The sequence below is a fragment of the Parasteatoda tepidariorum genome, chromosome 11 (genome assembly GCF_982258835.1).
Source record: "Parasteatoda tepidariorum strain Cologne lab strain chromosome 11, Ptep-v5.0, whole genome shotgun sequence".
Taxonomy (NCBI): domain Eukaryota; kingdom Metazoa; phylum Arthropoda; class Arachnida; order Araneae; family Theridiidae; genus Parasteatoda; species Parasteatoda tepidariorum.
Window position 1 is genome coordinate 29,388,568 of NC_141765.1, and position 18,059 is coordinate 29,406,626.

The window sequence follows — 18,059 nt, forward strand, 5'->3', positions numbered from 1 at the left end:
TAAGTTTGAGATAGTTTCACAAATTAAAAATTTAGAAATCAAATAATAGGAATTAACATCGTTGCATGAGAAATACCACTTCTCAAGGTTAAAAAATTCAGTTAAAATGAATTCGATCATTAATAATTATAGTCAATTTTCCGACAAGAAGTACATAAAATATTACGGGATATTCGTCCCGTATTTGGCTAAAAATTAATCGGTTCACTGAAGAGCTTAAAAATGAACAATGAAAATGTTTTCCGTGCTTGTATTAAAGCCGAAAAAAAAGGCTTTTTTTTTATTGTAGTCTTCATACGTAATTTTGATTGTTTTTGTTTTAGTCCTTAACATTCTCTCTATAATCCAGAAAATGTAAATTCAGATTTAAAATTTGATGAGCTAAAGGGTCATTTTTGTTAATGTGCTTGAAATTGGACAATTTCAGAATACTTTCTGTCCATTTTTAATTACGTGCAATTATGAAATTTTATTAATTTATTTGTTCACAAATTTTCAATATTTTTTTAATTTGGTTAATAAGGTGTTCTGCATATGAATATCTGGAAAAAGCATTTATATTTCGGGTTATTATTATTATTATACTATTATTATAGATACCGATTCTCAAAATTAGACGCAATAGGCATTATAGGGATCGAATGTTCGATTCTTTCAATGAATATTATTTTTATTTTTCACATTTTTGACTGCAGTTTCACAAAAAAGTGTGTGCAGCGAAAGTTTTTTGAATTAAATTGTAAAATTCATTTTCTCAAAATTGCTTATGCGAAAAAAAAACAGTTTTTATTAGTTGCTTTATATTTTTAAATTTCTAAAAAAATTCTACTTATTAATGATCTACATTATTTTGAATTGACAAATGAATAATTTTTACTGCTAGAAAACTACATAACTTTGTATACTAAAAAACAAAACTCGGGTAAGATTATTTGAAAAGTTCAAAAGGTGTAAAAATTCAAAGTAGTCATATTTTTGATCGTTCGATACATGTCCATGGATGTGACATTTTGTGCTATGACGTATCTTCATAGATGTGTGAGTTGGTTAATTAAAGGTGGAACTAAAAGTGGCTGTACTGCGCAAAACTCAAATTATATTACGCATTCAGGATAAAAGAAACACATTGCAAGAAACTATGAATGACGCAATGTAAAAGGGGAAAATTAAGAAGAAAAGATCACTGGGTTGCTTCAGGGTCGTGTTACCTGTATTTACTTGAAGAATGTAAATCTCATGAGGATATATCGATATTCGTTAGAATATTATTTAGAGGGAAAAAAATTAATTGCTCTATATAACTCTGGTTAGATGCCTGATTTCTTTGATACAATTTGTAAACACTTGAAAACCGGACAATTAAGATTGGTTTCTGTTCAACATTATCAAGATAGAAAAAAAATGTAACACCGAAATAAATATGAAAAAAGAAGTTACACCACATTGTTATAAATAAAAACTTTATTCATCAATCAAGATAAGTCTAAGTGTTGTAATGATAATTTTTTTTACAGAGTTAATTTCAAACATAATTATTAAAGAGAAGGAGAAAAAAAGGGAAATACACATAAGTGAAAAGCATGCAATGATTTCCAGGCCTATTTTACAAACCAGGCAATAAAGAACTTCATTGATAAGTTGTGTCAAAATGGAATCATCAAATCCAAAAAACTTTTTTATTTATTTGCTTTGTTTTACGTCATTTCGATGCTTTTTATCACTGAAGAAATTTTTTATCTGCTCGTGAGATATAAATTGGACGGTGTTTTATATTATAAGACCAAGCGCTAATTTCTTATTTTGAGATGTTGAACTACCATGACAAGATAAAAATGGTGCTTCTAGTTCCTATTTTTAGTTTTCTTGCAGGCCTATTCTCTGACGAGGCCAATAAAAAAAATGGAATAAGTTATGCCAAAATATTACCACATGCCTAAACTTTATAACGTTAAATCGAAGTCACGTTAATGCGATAAAATTTACCACTTAAATATTTTACTGCCTGGTCATAGAATAGGCCTGTAAATCTCAGGAGAATTTAAATAAAATATTTTCTATTCAGATCAGTTCATTGCTTTTTACTATACTATAAAGAGAGGAAAAAAAAAATCTCAAACTGGGAAAATTGGTGCTTCATCTAGTGATGTAAACCACCGTCTAATTAGTAATATACTGCTGACTTTGAATCTATATCAGATGAATTTTTAATAAAGTTTAATATTATATTATAATATTGGGGGAAAGCTCCACTTCTTTGTTGCTACTCTATTAATTTAAAATATTACAGTATACTTCTTAAAAATAAATTGTTTACTTTTTAATGAACAAAAGGAAATTTTGTTTTTTAAATACACGAAATGATCATTTTGAAATTTTTTAAAGGAAACTTAGAACTGATTTGTTACATGTCTACAGCTGTCATTTTTTTATGATGATGGCGGCATCAATTAGCGTAAATCAAGATTTTAAAAATAGCTCATGGAAACACCTCGCATAAATTTTATGGAAATTATTTCTCTGTCAAATTAGCGGAAAATTTTACATCTTGTAGTTCAAAACATTCTGATAAAAAATTCTGGTTGACACTGAGTCCACAAATTGATAGTTACGGAGATACGAAGCCTCAACCATAAATAGTTATTCTCAATTCTCTAATATATAGAATAATACTCAATTTTCTAAAAATAATTAACGCTGTTTTTCGAAGCTCTCTTGCCAAGGAAAAAAAAGGCATAGTTTAAGTGTCTTACACTTGACGCAATGCGATGATTTTTAACTAGTATATGTATAATCCTACCGTGAAGAATTATCCGCTCTTTAGAACAGACAAATAACATAAATATTTTTAAAGTTATAAAACTTTTTAAAAATCGCCAATTTGATGACATTTTCCCATCTAGATGAAAATTATCAAAATCACTGCCTTATTCTCAGCTTTTGCAAACTTTTATGAGCCTAGATAGTGCAGCAATAGAGCAAGTTTTTGAATATTAAAAAATAAGACCATAAACGTTTTTTATTTTCCCAAAACTGTGGCTTTTCTCCATGTTGACGTTTTGTGCTGGCCTTAGATATGCTAAACTTGACCAAAAAGTCATGAGTAACAGTTGCAAACTTACACCAGTTATAAAAATAGCATATTATTCGTAAAAAAAGCATCATTTCATATTACGACAGAGCCTACAAAAATAGCCTTAATGATTAACTTTTAAATAAGTATTAAAAACTTGATTAAGTTATGAAAAAACTAGTAGCACGATAGATGTCTCTAATTCAGTAGCTAACGGCTTACTTCTTGGCATTCACTCGAGCCAATGCTGCGCTTTCTTCACTACAGTGACCGTTGCCTCTATCTCTTATGCTTGTGGCTCCGTATCTCAGTCCATTTTTGGACTTTGTCAATGAGAACTCTGGATCAGAATGTTTTGAACTACAACACATTAAATTTCCATTCAATTTGACATAGAATTGATTTCTATAATATTTGTGCGAGATCCTTTGTATATTCTAAAATATATTAAAAATAGTGAAAGAAGACTTTTAAAATTAATAAAATTAATATAGTAGATAAACAATGATTTTTACTGATAAAAGAGAAGAGAATTTTGAAAAGATTCATTAGACCAGGGTTGCCAGAAGGTTTAGAACATGCTGCTATGTATTATCGTTTAAATTATATCGTCTCAAGTTTGGTTAGAAAACTGGCTTTAAATATAGAATGAAAATAAAACGCATCTATGAAGTCTGCATGAAAAATAAATATATAGTAGCCAGGAGTTTAAAATGTTCATCGTGAATTTTGAGAACACTGGCTTTTACCTACAAAACTTGACGTTCTCCTCGTGGTTGTTTGGCATTCCTACAGAGAGTCTGGTTCAATTAGAACGTATTTTTGATGTCTAAGTTGTCCTAATAAAAAATTAATAAAAATTCCACTTAAACAGCCAAAACGTATTGAAATTAAATCCCATTTGGTTTCTCAAAATAGATAAGTACTGAACGGAGAAGCTTCCAGTGATCTTTGAATAAGGTATGATAAGCGTGAATTATTTAGATTTAACCAATTATATTAAGATCAAGTTGATTAACGGTTTGTATATAAAAAAAATACGCTTTTCTTGAATCAGACTCAATGTATAGTAGTTCAAGTCAATACAACATCAAGTCAAAGGGTCACGATTGAATTCCAAGTTTCTAAAATATGCAATAAAGTACTTCCTGTTCACCCTAACGTAATGTATCTTTACTTTTAAAGAAGCCACGCATAATAAAAAAATTTAAAAAATCATTAGTTAGAGTTAAAAGCTGCCACAATTTTTTCACCCGCAAGTTCATCTATTCGATCTAAAGTTACAAAATACGCTCTTCTTCTTTCTTCTGAAAAAGTTCTTCCATTGATATCAGCGTAATCAGATGGTATTCCGAGTACACCTAAAGTTGGGGTTCTATCACCTTCATGCGTGTAATACGATGCCCCCTGCTTTTTGTAAATTATGACAGAAACAGTAAAAATAATTATGAAAAGAATAACAACTGTTATTACAACAATAATGACGACATTTGATGATGCTACAAATACTCTAGATTGAGGCATTAGGCTATTGCAAGGTTCAAGATCCAAGCGACGCAATGAATGTAAAGCACGTCCCTCCAGAGAAAGTGGCGAAGCACATCTCATGCAGGTACTACTTTCGTAGTTCACATCACAAGTACTACTATAAAGAATAGATTGTCGGATCCATCTTAGTAGAGTGAGGACGGAGCATCGATGACAAGACCATGGATTCGAATGCAAATGTAAAACATGCAAAGTTGATATATTGTCAATTTTTTCCAAAAAGGAAGGATCTAAATATTCCAACAGATTGTGTGATAAATCAATTTCTTCTATTTGATGTAGAGGTTGGATGGTTTGACCTGATAAGTTTGAAAATAAATTGTAAGATATGTCTAATGTTTTTAGTTCAATGTTGTTGATAAAAGCATCATCTGATAGATGATCAAGTTTCATTCCTGATAGTGATAGTTTCTTCAATTTGTAAAGAGGACTTAAAGCGAGTTCTAATTCCTCAGAATCTATTTCATTAAAACTGACGTCTAAACTTTCTAATGAGTGGGCTATGGGTGATAAAGCGTCAAAATGTATACTTACGAGTTGATTATACGAAAGATCTAATTGCTGTATTGACAAGTTACAGAATGCACATTTAGAGAATTTGAATATTCGATTTCGCGACAAACCAAGATGTCTCAAGTTGTGTCCATCGAACGTTTTCTCAACAATAAGAGTCAGATTATTCCCATCCAAATGAAGATATTTTAAACGTTTCAGATGTCTAAATTCTTCTGGCGAAAAATAAGTAAAGTAGTTATCTCTTAAATCTAATTCTTCTAAGTTGGGAAGTTGCTGATAAACTAGCGAATGAAGCCTGGTTAGTTGACATTTAGCTAAATGAAATCGTCGAAGTGGACGAACATCTTTAAGGTTTTCAGGATCTATGTCCTTCAGAGGATTTCCACTTAAATCCAATTTTTCCAATTTGGTAAGCATGTAAAAAAATCTTGGAACTAGTGTTCGAAACTTATTTCGAGCTAGAGAAAGGGTTGTTAGACTTGATAATAATCTGAATGGAGCAGATGGAGAAGCTGATATGCCATTATAGCTTAAATCTAAAACACGCAGATTTCGTAGGCCATAAAAATCTTTGTCACGAATAAATGTTATGTTGTTATGACTAAGGTCTAGGATTTTAAGATTTTTTCCAGGCCAAAACGAACTGTCTCCAATGGCAGGTAACTTCGAATAAGTAATACGAACTTCTTCTAGATCATGGAAATCTAGAAATATTCTACCTATTGTTAATTCATTGGAATTATGAGGTGGAGCCGTGATTATTAATACTTGTATATCCAGATCCATTTTTAAAGTGGGAATTTCTACTAGCCCACCTTTATTGCAGATAACCCTTTTTCGATCTTCAAGATCAGCACCACATATGCATTCTTCAGGGCATTTCCCCGATATCACAGCTATGAATGTAAAAGTGAGTATGAAGGATATGGCGGCAATCGGCATTCTGTATAGTATGTCATACGCCGGCTATATCCTAAAAATAAAAGTAATATTTTAGCATACAAAATATATAAATTAAAAGAAAAAATTAACTATTAAGTTTGAAGTATTCAGCAACTTTTTTAAAAAACAAAATAAAAATATTTAACGATAGAAGACATATAAATTTAAGGGCTGGGGGCAATACAACGGTAAACCACATTTTCTAATTGCGGAGAGGGTTGTATATGAAACCAATTTTACTTGTTTAAATTTTTAAGCAGAAATAGGTAATAATTTAAATAACTTTGTGAGGAAATTTTGTGAGGAATACATTGTGCGTTTGGCTATAAACAAGATTTTTTGTGAGCAAACTCCGTCATACACTTTATATTTTTTTTTAAAGTCAGGAAAATTGGTCCAAAATACAAAATGGTGTTGTACCTTGGATCACCTAATACTGTACACTTTATATAACCATTAAATGTCAGTTCTGGGATAACAATCATTTTGAGTTCTTTTCTTTTAAACTTGTAAATTGGATGATTTTGGATATTTAGGCAATTAAAACTTTTTCCCGTAGCCTAAATAAGCCAAAATAAACCTAAATAATTATAAACGTAAGGCCAAAGAGATTTTATTGGACTAATACAAGAACTTATAGCGTTACTAAGAACAAAAATTTTAAAGATCGTGAGTGGTTTAGTCCACACGGTGTATTTGTGCTATCAACCGGTTCAAAATACAATACCGAAACTGGTCTAAGGTATAAAAAACATAAACTTTCTTATTTCTTTTAGAAGTTTTTGTTGAAAATATAAATCATTTTTGATTAAAAAAAATTAGTATTTTACCTCACAGATAACAGTTAGGCACTTATCTACCTTATTTATGTTTTCAAACGAAAATACAATAGTGTTTTATTTTCCAATCAAATTGATTGAAAATATAGTCAGCAGCCCACAAATCAAAAATGTTATTTCTCTAGCACATGACGGTAAAAGTTGAAAAGGTCACCAACACAGCAGATAGTACATGTTTTTTGTAGGTATCAACTACGCCTACTGAATTCAAAATTCCTCCACTGGGTGGTACAAATATTTGCATTTATCCTAGGTACTCTCCCAAAGTCCAAAAGAGCATATTTTAAAATCGTTATTAGTGAAAAATACCACAATTTGCTTGTAAACAGTACAATATTTGTCCTTTTTGTACTACCAACAAGTGATAATTCAGAATAATTGTTAAATACCTATTTAGAAGCAATATTAAGGAAGAGTTTGATGTAAAAATTGGACCATAGGAAAAAGCGGGACGTTTATCATTATATTACACCGAGAACTTCAATTGACGTCACTATTGAGATGTCTAAATTATACTATTGTTATAACAAATAAATTTCAGAAAAATTATTAATATAAATATAATATTAATAATATTAATATAAGAAATTATATTAATATTATAATAATTAATATTAATATAAGAAAAATAGTAATATAAAGTATTAGTTTTTATTACGTAAAATAATCAAATTGAACTAGTAATCGATAATAAAGATCATGATATTTTGGATTTGATCATTTTTTTTCAAATCTGTAAATATGCAAGTTGGAGTTATATTATATTTAGGGTCAAGTCATATTTATTTCAAGTAATTAAAATTTAAATTAATTGGGTTTTTTTAAGATTTTCATATCAGTGTCAGTTTATATATTTAATATAAAATTTAATTAAATAAATTTTATAAAACAAAAGTATATATTATAAAATGTTTTATAGGACAGAGGTAAATCTGTTATTATTATAATTTAACATCATTAATTAATTAATAAAAAAACTGCTTAATTCGTCCCGATCATCAAACCATGAGGTTTAGACAATCAATATTACTTTGAAAAATAATAATACTTATTTATAATTAAATTATAATAAATTTAGAATTATATAGACCATTTATTTCTTAACATAGTTTATTTATTGTGCTGATGAGAAACGGAGAATATTGAAATTATTTTTTATCGAACTTAAATTAATAGGAAACGTGAGAATATTTTTTAGTAAATAAATAAATATAAAGGTTTAGACATCTAATAAAGTACTAACGTGCTCCCAGCAATTTTTTGAATGTAACTTTTCGAGTACAAGCTTTTTGAGTCAGAAAGTAACCTATCTTCTTGACGAAATAACAAGCGTTCCCAAAGGGCCTTATTAAGAAGGTACTTCTGAAAGATTTGGGTGTCAGAACATTTGAGGTGAAAAATTCGAAATTTCTATAACATGGCATCTCGGTATTTTTCATCGTAAACTTTTCTATTATATATTACCTTCAAAATTTTTACAATCTTCAAAGTTTATTTCCTTTATTTTTCTTTGACATATAAATTGTAAAATTGCTCTTCAATTATGCAGAAGATCACAAAATCTGAAGAAAATATTTTTATTTAGTTTTTTAATAGTTAGTGTATTTGTAGTGTTTAACAATCGTCAAATATTATGTAAAAGTAAATGTTTTTATGATCGACAAAAATTTATAAATAAAGAGCTTCTTATGATTTTTAAGCTTTCTTGATAAAATATTTCTGATCTTTTGAAATCTAATTAAAACAAATATGTTTAATAATATACAAGTTTAAAATAACTAAGAAGTACATTGAATAAGAAAAAATTTATTTATGATATATTTAATATGAATAATATGATAATTTGCAATATGAAATGTAGGAATTTTGAATTTTGATTTTTCAAGAACTATTCACCTTATTTTGCTCAAATTTTGAATTATATAATTTAAAATGAGGTTGTTTAAAAAGATTTAAAAATTGCATGCCTTACAATTCCAAGTATCTGCTTATATTAATAACTTAAATGATATAGCATGATTAATAAGTGCTAAAAATTATCTTTAAATGAAATTATTCTTGAAAAAAATCAATTAAAATTTGCAATTTTGTTAAAAGTTTCATGCTTTATTAGCGATACTAACTCCAGAGATATAGCGATATAGCAAAATAGCGCATAACGCCCAACCATGACAAGGAACATACACCCATTTTTGGGGCACAATCTTTTAACAGCCATGGTAGGTTAAAGTTTGAGCTTACCATGTTTTCAAGTCCCGCAGTGGACTGATCGTTAAGACCAACACCTCCTAGAAGTATGAAGGCCTAAGCACGGATCAATTTAGTAGTCCGATGTGACGAAGTTACTGCGCAGTTGATGAAAAATAAGAAAGATGTCATTACGTTCGGGGTATTAAGCTGCGCAGTGGTTGAAAATACGATATATGTCATTACGTTTGGACTACTAAAGGATATTTATGGTAACCCGTGCAGAGGCCTACTCTTTTCTAGGAGGTATTGTTAAGACACGGTTCCCAGCAGATCACCGAAGTCAAGCATCACTGGCTGCGGTCAGTGTGCGGGTGGGTGACCACTTGGATCAGTCTGCGTAGGGACCGAGGGTGTGCGGTATTGGTCCTCGTTAAACTGTTCTACCGTAAAGTGCTCGATTTCGCGCGCAGGTTGTCGGGCTACCGAAGCGGGGGGGCCATCCCCTCCGCAGAGGATCAAAATTGTGATGGCATGTCTTCGGATCATCCTCAGGGATGTTTCCCAGACCGTCGCCAATAGCCCATTGCGCAGCTTTAGTGCGACGTAAATGAACAAAAAAAAACAAACAAACATGTTTTCAACCATGGTTCTAAACAGCTATAACCGCCACGTAATTTTCCCTGGACTGACGACGTGGACAGCCCCTGAGCTGGTACCCTCACTCCAAACTTCCACACCACAACCATCGAAAAGATTATCAGATCTGATTGATTTAAAGTTGACCTTGCTGTATATACTGGCCAGTTGGATGTTTTGTCGTTGACTGCCGAAATCGAACTTACGACCATCATTGAGCGACACATTTACCGATCTCGCCTTCGGAGTTATATAGCAAAAATATAGAAAGACTCAAACTACTAATATTGCGGCTAATTAGTTAGCGCATATCTAAAACCATTAATGTATTAGATATTTATTAGAGATCCGATAATTACATCAAAAGTTATTCAGAGTGCTTCGACTTTTATTTTCTCCCCAATGAAGTTTTAGCTTATATATTATTTTTTTTTAATAAAAAAGGTGAAATAAAAAAAAATCTTAATATTTTTCTTTCAATCTTTAATTGAAAAAACTTGAATTAATAATTTTCTAAAGACAAGATTTTGTTTTCCCGATGCATTTATGCAGTACTTATTAAAAAAACAAGCAGTTTAGGTAAAGTTAAGTTGCAATTTTTATTTAAGATGAAAGAAATTATAATTAACAAAATATCATTTTTAATTTTTGAGTCAATTACACTGATGAAAACTGAAGTTGTTTATCATGTTATTTTAAATAATGGGAAGCATCGTGATTTTTTTTTGTGCACCATGCAGTTTTCTTGTAGGGTTAAACTATTTTTACACTAAGTTTTTACTTTGTATGCAATTTAAAGTCACATAGAAACTTCTTTTTTAAAAAGAAAAGTACTAATTTTTTTCGAATGGAATAGCATAAAATATCTCGAAATTCATGCCATTAACTTGATAGATGGGTAAGTAAATTTGAGTGCGCACTAGTGATGACCATCGTTACCTTGATTTTGCCTTTCGCGGGTGGCCATGCATTGATTTATGATTCTCATGTGAGGTGAAACAATAGATAACGAAGATAAATTAATGAAATGTGAGCAGGGAAATGAAAGCAAATTGATGATGGAACGACTACGCGTAGCTCTAAATGACAAACCAAAAATGTGCAACATTTTTATTTAGGCTTATTTTTAGATATTAGCCAAAATAAGTTTACGTAAGAATCAGTTTATTAATAACTAATATTGCATTTGGGTTACTTTCAGAAAAAGCAAGAATTTCTGTCACCTGGCATTTAGAGTATAAATGAATTTTTTTTTTTTAACAAAAATGTGTTGTAAGCCTTGATCCGTTTGATAAAATACATGTACATGAAAACAATGTAGCAATGTTAAACAATATATGTATGTAAATTAATACACGTATATGTAAATAAATTTACGGTTCAAAACTTGTCCACAGATACTACATGTCACTCCTCTTTAATTCCCAGTTTTTCAGTCTCATAATTAACTAAAAAACTGTACTCAAAACAATAATCTCGATTATATTTTTAAATATTCTCCTAATTTCAAACCAAATTTCAGTCTCCGGATAAATATATCACGTCTGTGGGCAGATCAAAAATAATAATAATAACAATAATAAATTTATCCAGATGGTAGCGATTTGTTTTTACAGATCTTCTTAACAAGCCCTTTTATTCGGAGGTATAGAGAATAATGCATACTTACTGATTTGCTATACTTACTTTGTAGCTTCAGTCTATTTTTTTTTTATGTGAAGAGACATGACATTGGCCACATGTCATGTCTGTGAACATTATAGAATTCTTATAATTAAGTAGGTTTGTTAAATAAATTAATGTATTCATAGTTTCAAATATTCAAGATTTGCTTACTAATTTTCAGATTTTTGGCTTACATGCATTAGTGTCTAAAATGTTGAAAACCATGGTTTCGTCGCTTCTGTGAACTTCATGTCTACAGATATTATACTGTGTCCACAGGTATGATTATATACAAGAATATCTGAAATAGCCAATGTAGCTAAGATTTAGGTAGCCTAATTATTCAGAATCTCTAAACAAGAAGTTCAATCAAAAGTTATACATATTTTACTACGTTTTCATGAAATCGCTATCGTGTGTGACAGTGGAATCTTGAAATTGAAATTTCAAGCTGCCTGTCTTCAACCACACCTCGGAGAAAGCACACGTTTCAATCGTCTCCTGTCCTCATCCCAATAAGCAGAATTTGACGCATTTCATAGCCGAATCGCAGAATACAATTTGTCCTCAACTAAAATTCTGTCTATTTTCCGAATAGCTCGAAGGTTAAGTTTTAACTGCGCCTCTGTGCTTTAAGTCAATATTAGATCTAATCGTCTCTTCATCAATTAAAGACGAATTTATCGTAATCATTATATCGCAAAAGAGAGAAATTGCAACCATTTCCCAAATAGCTAGACGGCTCAAATTTCGGCAGCATCTTTGTGTTTTATGGCAATATAAAATTCAGTTTTTGACTATTACAAGCAGAATTAATTGCGATATTGGTGCCAAAGTGAATTTATCGTCAGTCAAAATACCAACCATTTTCCCATTTCTTAAAGAAATCAAATTTAAACTGGATCTCTGAGCTGGATGACATTACTAGTTTCAATCGTTGTCAGATTCTTACAAGTAGAATTTATCGTAATATTATCGACCAAAGAATTATCTTTAATCTAAATTTATATACTTACCGGCTTTTAAATGCTCAAATTTTGATAGGAGCTTTGTGCTGGAAGACAATACAAATTTCATTAGCTTCCTGACAGTTAAAAATAAAAATCATGTCTGCGAAAGTTATGGTCATTCTGGGGATAGGACTTAGATTGTTTAAATCACTCAGCTAACTCGTCTACATGATCTGAACTACTATAACAATGTTGTTACTTAACCTCTTCATTACCTCAGTTCACACAAGTAGACCTTCACTCCTTAGCTTCTAAAAATACACTGTAAGAAAATTTATAGTTTTATACCTTCACTGAAACATTCGTGGACGTTTAAGCTTTCTGGGGATTCCAAGAGATGCAGAAAGTGTGAGTTATTTGGGTAGAATTCCACATAAATAAAAGTGAGTTTTAAAAAAAGACACAAAATCTTTGAGCTTGAAAGCGATGATAATTTTAAATATTATATAATTTAGTTATTCTGAAAATAGTTTTTTGCTTTTGACTTAGTAGATATGTGATTTGTATGAAGATTTTAAATTTATATTTACTTTATATTTAAAAATAATACAGTCAAGAACAAGCAACTCCACGTATGTGTGTGTACCTTGGTATCGTATAGCGAAATTTATGGTAGCTTAGTAGTCAAGAGAAATCTCATTGTATTATGGAATCTATATACGATATATCTATTTAGAGAGATTATATGGAGTTAGTAATATTTTTATGTGTATTTTAATTAATTTTTTTATGTTAAGGTACAACATATATTTAATAACTTAAACTTTTTGTGTTTTTTTTCCATAATTTCGAAAATTGTGAGTTCGTCACGTGACGTCGATCTTCCTTTTGGATTTGGAATATTTGAGATACCCAAAAGTAAAAATTTTAAATAAATGTAGACGAGTCATGGTGGCTTAGGGGATAGAGCGCTCGCCTTCCAATGATGTAAACCGGGTTCGAATCCCAGCGATGGCTGATCGATATGAATTCCGCACCCGGTTCGCACCGAACATAGTGCTGACGTAAAAATATCTTTAGTGTTAGACGGATCATGGTTTAGAGTCCCTTAGCCGGCAGGCAAACCTTGGTTTTCCTCTCTATGTAACGCAAATGAGAATTAGTTTCATTAAAAACTCCTCCACGAAGGCAAATTTCTCCCAATACTTGATTCAGTCTTTTGGATGGAACTGAAAATTATAAGACTACGAGGATGAACATTAGTAGTCGTAAACCCAAAATTGGGTCGGCTGTTAAGCGACGGTTATAAAATAAAATAAAATGAATGTGGGCAAACAGTGCGACTTTTTTAATTTTTTAGTCTTTCACGTCATCTACTACTATTTTTTCTTTTTTTACTTCCAAGTGAACTGCCGTTCTTGTTTTTATTCCTGTCATGCTATAATCTATAAAATGTATTTAACATGGTGTCATTTATGTCCAACTTTTTAACAAATTACTCGTGAGTGATGAGGGTTTTTTTTTCTGCTTTTGTTCTGCCTCTTTTTAATTTAGACATTTTGAGATATGCAGAAACTTCGAAAGACCGAATGAAGTGTATGAAAATAGAGTAACTTGTAGTCAAATTTTTTTTTTTTAATGTTTCTGTCTACTTCAATTTTTTGGAAGGAATAGGCAGATTTGCATTTAGTTAAATGAGCATCTAAGTGCTTCATTATTTAATGTAATACAATTATATAATTGTTTACTCTTGGTCTACAGTTTCAATTCAGATAACAAGTTTTCAAGTCAGATAAATTTTGGTATTCAATTATGACATCCAAAAAGTTGCGGTTTCAGCTGACAGTGCCATAAAAAAAAAAACTTTAATATATTTTAAACATAATGTAAAACCTGTTTTAACAATTTAAAGCAGCAGTATCTAAAAAAAGAGATTAAATTAGATGTTGAACTTCCTAAAATAAGTCTACAATCAATTAGGAACTGCAGAGTTAAATTAGTGGAGTAAAAGTTATAAATTTTCGAATCAAAATTATAAAAATTCTTAACTACAAATAAATCGTCTACTCCATGTTTAATTCATTTCCGAATAGCAAGGCGTCTACTGCAATTAGTTTCATGGGATATCTGATAAATAGCAGCAATAGTTTAGTCAAAAGTAAAGAGTCCGGTTAAAAGAAAAGAGAAACCCTTTCCGGTTTTGTTTCCACCCGGTTTTATCTTACTTTCAGTCTCCCCTACTGATGATTTCTTGAAGATAAAAATAACCTTATGCAAGCATTTATTTCAGTTATAGATTTTAGGATCCAATTTTAATGCATGCTTTAAAATAATGTTTAAACAGTTTATTTTATGAAAATTCAACAATTATTAATATATTTTAAATTTGTTTAAATTCTAACTTTACATAAGAATAATGTCTTAAATGACTAGTCTAGCTAACTAAATTAAATTCAACTAAAAATATTCATATATAAGCTTTAAATTTTAAACCTATTTAAAAAAAAAATTGTTTTTAAACTTCTGGATTGTCTTTATATGACAGCAGAAAAAAATGACAACGATAATAAATTAAAAAATCTTAAAACACAAGCAATTTTTTAAGATCCGTTTTTGTTTTATTTAAACTAAATTTTGAGCTATTGCGAACACCAGAATACTTTTCATCTTCCAACTATTAATTTTCAGTCAACTTTTTTGAATAATAAAAAATATTCCTAATTTACTGTTTACCCAATTGTATATAATACTACGTTTCCTTTAGCGATGGAATTGATTTAGTTGCATTTTAATTTATTTTTCATCTACTTTAGACAGACACAGAGATAGTTCCTCAAATCCACCGTGATAATTCTTTCAAAAATCTGTTTCACAGAGTAAAGTTGTAAGAGTGTTATTAAAGACTTATTATCATCATAGGCGTTTCCTTTTTTTCGAGTCTCAGTTCTTCATCGAGTACAGTGCCATTTATCATTTCTTAATTATATTCTAATGATACACTCAGCGATAGAAGGGCGTTAATATTTTCTGCTTAAAGTTGCTTATCTTTAATGCATGCCTGAACTTGATTAGAATATCTTTGAAAATTTCTCCAGAAATCGCTTTTTTGTGAACTACTTCATGTATTTCTTTTTTTTTCTTCTTTTTGGTGACAAATAGAATTTTTTAAACACTGTTATGGAACCGATATTGTTCGCTTAGTTTTTGAAATAATAGTTGATCTTTAAACCATAAGTGCGAGAAAGAATTCCTCAAATTATCATCGGGAAATAGTACTAGTAGAAGGCAATCTTTATAAATTATTAAGTGTATTGAACCATATTTTCTTTCAAATTTAATGCAACCTTATTATGGTGTTTGGTTATATAATATTATCGTATTGTTTAACCATTTTATAGTCAATATTTAGTTGCTTAAATTTTGACGTTCTTGTCAATTTTGCCTTTTTATAATTACATTCAATATTACTTTTATATGACTGTAATCCATTTGACATTTAAATTTTATAGATAGTTTTGCGTTTTCATGTGAATGTCAAATAGTGTTTTACAATAGTAATTTACTCAAATTTGTTCATTATATTAATATATGCAATGAAAACAAAGCAGAATTTTTATTAAGCACATTTTTCATTATTTTGCAATAATTTAGGGCAAAATAAGTAAAAAATATTGTATATAGAATTTAATAATTTATGGTTATGAAATAGTGATAGATAGGCGCTGATAGGGGCACACGTGTTAATTGGCAAGACTGAACTCACGGCTTAATTCCAAACAATAATTTTTAAAATTTGCTCTTATTTGCAGCTATTTAGATCTAAGAGAAAAAGTCATTCATCATTGAAACGTCTTTAATTTACAAAATAAATAATTGATACATTTCGTATTATGAATGGAAAAAAATTTCTAACCACTTTGCTTGGATTCTATATCTTAGTACAAATATAATTCCGATAATCTACTGGATTTTTTTTTTAGTATCTATTAGAATGTTTATTTCTAATTAAAAAATGGCAAAATATATTTTTACTTGCAATTGGAGAGTTAGAAAAAATATATATATAAAAATATCACCGATGTCCCATCTGCACCAAAGGGTTAAACACAATTGCACAATAATATATGGATCAATTTAAAACTCAATTAGGTTACTGCGATTTCACCCCGTGTTATGATTTAAGGTACAAATATTATGGTTGAATTTTGTGTCTATTTTTCTGAGAGTGTATATTTATGGAAGAGGAGTTTAATACGTTTTCAAACTGAACACTACTCAGCTTACAGCTATGAAATATTAATACGCTTTAAATAACAACAAGCATTTATTAATACTCAAAAAGGGTTATCGCGCAAAATCTTGAGAATAATTAATCAGCATCCAATAAACATTTAAGTGACGCTAATGCAAAACTTTAAAGAAATATAAAGGAATAAATAGTATTTTTAAAATTTTAAAGTATCTAGAATAAGGATTCAAAGATCCAAAATGGAAAATCCTATTCCTTACTGTCAAATCTGTATTTTTGTTTTGCTAATACAGTCAATTTTTAGTTGCTTGAATTTTTACGTTCTTGTCAATTTTGCCTTTTTATAATTACATTCAATATTACTTTTATATGACTCTAATCCATTTGGCATTTAAATTTTATAGACAGTTTTGCGTTTTCATGTTAAAGTCAAATAGTGTTTTACAATAGTAATTTACTCAAATTTGTTCATTATATTAATATATGCAATGAAAACAACAATTTGATAAAATTCTTTAAGTTTATAAAAATGACTTGAAATTATTAAATTGTGGATTTCCTTTAATAGTTCTGTACATGGGTAAACATTTAATCTAATCCGTAAAATCTAATATTTAGATTTCACTATTTCCAAAAACCCTAACAATAACATATAATTATTTACAATAACATCTAATTATATGCAATAACCTAACAATAACATATAATTATATAATACAATACAATATAATAATAATTATAGTGTAAAATAAAAAATTATTTTTCCATCACTTTTGTAAATTTATGCAATCGCCTATGCTTTATAAAAGTATTGACTGATTGAATATACAGTTTAAAAAGCTAAGAGTGGAATTTAATTTTCATATGTCACTTTCAAATTAAAGAAAAATCGTGCAATATTATGCTCTCTCAATTAAAGATGAAAAAAATAAAGTGTTCAAAACTGTGTCTGACATAAAAACAAGAAAGGAAAAAAAAAAGGAAAAAGGAAGTAAAGGAAGAAACAAGAAAAATCATTCAGATACCTCAAAGTCAAAAACGAGTCTGATTACGAACAAAAATGCTTTATTTATAATTGAGAATGATTATTAAGTGATAGAGTTGAATTTAGTTATGCTATGTCACTTTCAAATTTAAAAAAAAAAACATGCAATACTATGTTCTCCAAATAAAAAAATAAATAAAAAAATGCTTGAAACTAGGTCTGACGCAAAAACAAAAGAGAAAAAAAAAAGAACAAGGAAATAAACGAAGAAAGAAGCAAAACTCATTAGGTATTTCAAAATCAAAAAAAGTGTCTGATGGTGATAAAATCCTGAAGGGGAATTATTAACAGAAATGTTTAATTTGCAATTAAGAATGATTATTAAGTGGTAGATTTGAATTGAGTTATGTTACGTCACTTTCAAAATAAAGATACGTCATACAATATTATGTTCTCCAAATAAAAAATA

At 29.4% G+C, this 18,059-nt stretch overlaps 1 protein-coding gene across 2 annotated transcripts in view; it reads right to left on the reverse strand.

Moving 5' to 3' along the window:
• Nucleotides 1-1,443: 1,443 nt before the first annotated feature.
• LOC107457480 (uncharacterized) overlaps nucleotides 1,444-18,059 on the reverse strand; it is a 96,738-nt gene continuing 80,122 nt past the window's right edge. For both annotated transcript variants that reach the window (XM_071187558.2, XM_016075647.4), the window contains exon 3: nucleotides 1,444-6,107. In XM_071187558.2, coding sequence (XP_071043659.2) covers nucleotides 4,289-6,076 — 1,788 coding nt within the window. In that variant the 5' untranslated portion in view covers nucleotides 6,077-6,107 and the 3' untranslated portion in view covers nucleotides 1,444-4,288. The remainder of the gene's footprint in view (nucleotides 6,108-18,059) is intronic.